Below are 3,009 nucleotides of genomic sequence, written 5' to 3' on the forward strand. Positions count from 1 at the left end.
TGTGTGTGTGTGTGTGTGTGTGTGTGTGTGTGATATTCCTTTCAGGGTCACGGGGGTCACTGGTGCCCATATCCAGCAGTCACAGTGCGAGGGGTGGGATACAATTAGTTACAAAGCTATTGAATAATCAGATATTAGATATTTAAACCTATTTAAGATTGGTTGCAAGTACTTCACGTTGTGTCATTTATTGCTTATACCAGAGAACAAAGCTGTAATAGCACAATCCATTCCTGTTATTTTATTTCCCACAAAAGTTACCAGAAAGCTGATCAAAGTTGGTAGGTTACAAGCTGAGGTACCTTTAGGAGGCTGGAAGAGTTTGGATTCAGGTAAAAGGTGTCTTTTCTGGAAGGGCAGTATCACTGTGTCTTGCAGTTCATTGATGATTTCATCCAGACCTGCAATATCTCTCCAGGACACCTTCAAGAAGACACAATCAAGAAGCAAAATCTTTAAAACCAAACAAACAAAAAACACAGGCTCACTGATGCAGGATCACAGGTACCTTTATAGTCTGTGGATCAACTAGGTGGGATGCAATGTTCATCTCATACTCTGTCAGCTTGACCCCCTCCACACCTATCCTCTTCATCAGCTGCTCTGCCTGGAGAGTTGATACACACGACAGCACAAGATGATAATAAACACAACAGTGTGCAAACCAGCCTCCATCCTGGTTTTCAGTATTTAACAACAAGATGTTTACACACAGTACTTAGGTTCTACTAACCCTTTTCTTAGCTTGACTCTTTTGTTTAGCGGTGGGGTCCATTGCCTCTACCACCCATTTGATGCTGTAGTATGTGGCTGCACCAAAGATGGTCAGCCTCACTAACATGCCAAACACTTCATTCCTGGACAAAGGCCGCATCAGGGCTTCACGGGGAAAATCTTTGAGCAGCATTTCTGCTGGCTGATGTCAGTCCATTGGCTGGATGAGGAGTAGGAAGCAGAATCATGAGACAAGCAGAATCAGCAAGAGATGGTTAAAACTGTGCTTAATAAATGCTTGAGTTTAATATGTTTATTTAATTTAGAGACATCCATGCCTAAGTTCTTATTCAAACAGTAAACAATACCAGTCAAGGTTACACAAGTCTAAATTATATTAAAATTTAATTAAATATTACCTTACGTACAGTGGATATAAAGTCTACACACCCCTGTTCAAATGTTCAGTTTTTGTGATGTAAAAATATGACAGCAAGACAAAAATTTTCACAACTTTTTCCACCTTTAATGTGACCTATAACCAGTACAATGCAGTTGGAAAACAAACAGAAATCTTTCAGGAAGGTGAAGAAAAAATAAACAACTGAGATAATGTGGTTGCATAAGTGTGCACACCCTTTTAGAACTGAGGGTGTGGCTGTGTTCAGATTTAACCAATTACATTCAAACTCATGTTAAATTGGAGTCAGCGCACACCTGTCACCAATTAAGACAAGAAGAAAACTGGCCAGGGAGGCTGCCAAGAGGCCAACAGCAACACTGAAGGAGCTGCAGGAATTTCTGGCAAGTACTGGCTGTGTAGTACATGTGACAACAATCTCCCGTCTTCTTCATTATGTCTGGGCTATGGGGTAGGGTCGTACGATGGAAGCCTTATCTTTCAAAAGAAAACATCCAAGCCTGGCTTAATTTTGCAAAAAGACATCTGAAGTCTCCCAAATACGTGGGAAAATGTGTTATGGTCTGATGAAACCAAGGTTGAACTTTTTGGACATAATTCCACAAGGTATATTTGGCGCAAAAAAAAAAGGCACTGCTCATCACCAAAAGAACACCATACCTACAGTGAAGCACAGTGGTGGTAGCATCATGCTTTGGGGCTGTTTTGCTTCAGCTGGAACTGGGGCCTTAGTCAGAGTGGACGATAGAGTTATGAACAGTTCCAAATATCAGTCAGTGTTGGCACAAACCCTTTGGCTTTCTGTTAGAAAGCTGAAGATGAAGAGGAACTTCATCTTTCAGCATGACAATGACACAAAGCACACATCTAAATCAACAAAAGAATGGCTTCACCAGAATAAGATTAAGGCTTTGGAATGGCCCAGCCACAGACCTGAATCCCATCGAACATCTGTAGGCTGATCTGAAGAGGGCTGTGCACAGGAGACGCCCTCGCAATGTCAGATTTGGAGCGGTTTTGCAAAGAAGAGTGGGCAAATATTACCACATCAAGATGTGCCACGCCAATAAGACTCCTACCCCAAAAGACTGAGTGCTGTAACTAAATCCAAAGGTGCTGCAACAAAGTATTAGTTTAAGGGTGTGCATATTTATGCAACCAGGGTATTGTAAGTTTTTTTTTATTTTATATTGTTTTGCTTTAAATGTTTCAGTTTGTTTGTTTCAATTGCTTTGTACTGGTTATAGGTCATATTAAAGGTGGAAAAAGTTGTGAATTTTTGTCTTGCTGTCATTTTTTTACATCACAAAAACTGGGCATTTGAACAGGGATGTGTAGACTTTTTATCCACTGCAACTATGAGGTTAATGTGTATCCCGTGCAGAATACAGCATACATGAAGCAGATTTTTTAAATATGCTGCACGAAGTAATTCTCCCACTCAAATGTTATTCACCACTAAAACATTTTTTTTCCTGTTTAATTATTACCTGCGGGGAATCACCCTGTCCTGTAAGACATCTTTTCATCATTGCAACATCCACTGCTAGCTAAGCTAAAGCGACCTCAAAATAAATGAAACGTAACAAACTCACCAAACGTCGTAAACTGCTGCTATTTACAGACATTTAAATTCTTATATGGCACAAATGTCTGTTTTATAACTCGTTTCGTGAGGATAAAAAGATATACTTACTAAAACAAAAATGAGGGTTTCCTCAGTGCAACACGTTTTGTAACTCGGGTAGGAACAAACATTTTTGTTCCGGCGGTGCGTTTTGGTTTTCTTTTATTTTTTATTTATTTATTTTTTTTGTTTTATTTTATTCAAATAAACGAGCAGAGGGTTGCAAAAACCTTAAACCCTTTGGTAT

At 39.6% G+C, this 3,009-nt stretch overlaps 1 protein-coding gene across 3 annotated transcripts in view; it reads right to left on the reverse strand.

Annotated features, from left to right (window-relative positions):
* The window catches only part of atad1a (ATPase family AAA domain containing 1a), an 18,862-nt gene extending 15,985 nt beyond the window's left edge, over window positions 1–2,877 (reverse strand). Inside the window, exons 1-4 of one of the 3 annotated variants that reach the window (XM_014022973.1) lie at window positions 2,832–2,877; window positions 734–934; window positions 509–607; window positions 303–423 (exon numbers count right to left, since the gene is read on the reverse strand). In XM_014022973.1, the coding sequence (XP_013878427.1) occupies window positions 303–423; window positions 509–607; window positions 734–907 (394 nt within the window). In that variant the 5' untranslated portion in view covers window positions 908–934; window positions 2,832–2,877. Of the gene's footprint in view, window positions 1–302; window positions 424–508; window positions 608–733; window positions 935–2,625; window positions 2,686–2,730; window positions 2,800–2,831 lie in introns of those variants that run through there. The other 2 variants (XM_014022975.1, XM_014022974.1) reach the window with 2 other exon arrangements.
* Window positions 2,878–3,009: the final 132 nt, after the last annotated feature.

This window comes from Austrofundulus limnaeus, unplaced genomic scaffold (genome assembly GCF_001266775.1).
Source record: "Austrofundulus limnaeus strain Quisiro unplaced genomic scaffold, Austrofundulus_limnaeus-1.0 Scaffold352, whole genome shotgun sequence".
In the NCBI taxonomy this organism is placed as follows: Eukaryota; Metazoa; Chordata; class Actinopteri; order Cyprinodontiformes; family Rivulidae; genus Austrofundulus; species Austrofundulus limnaeus.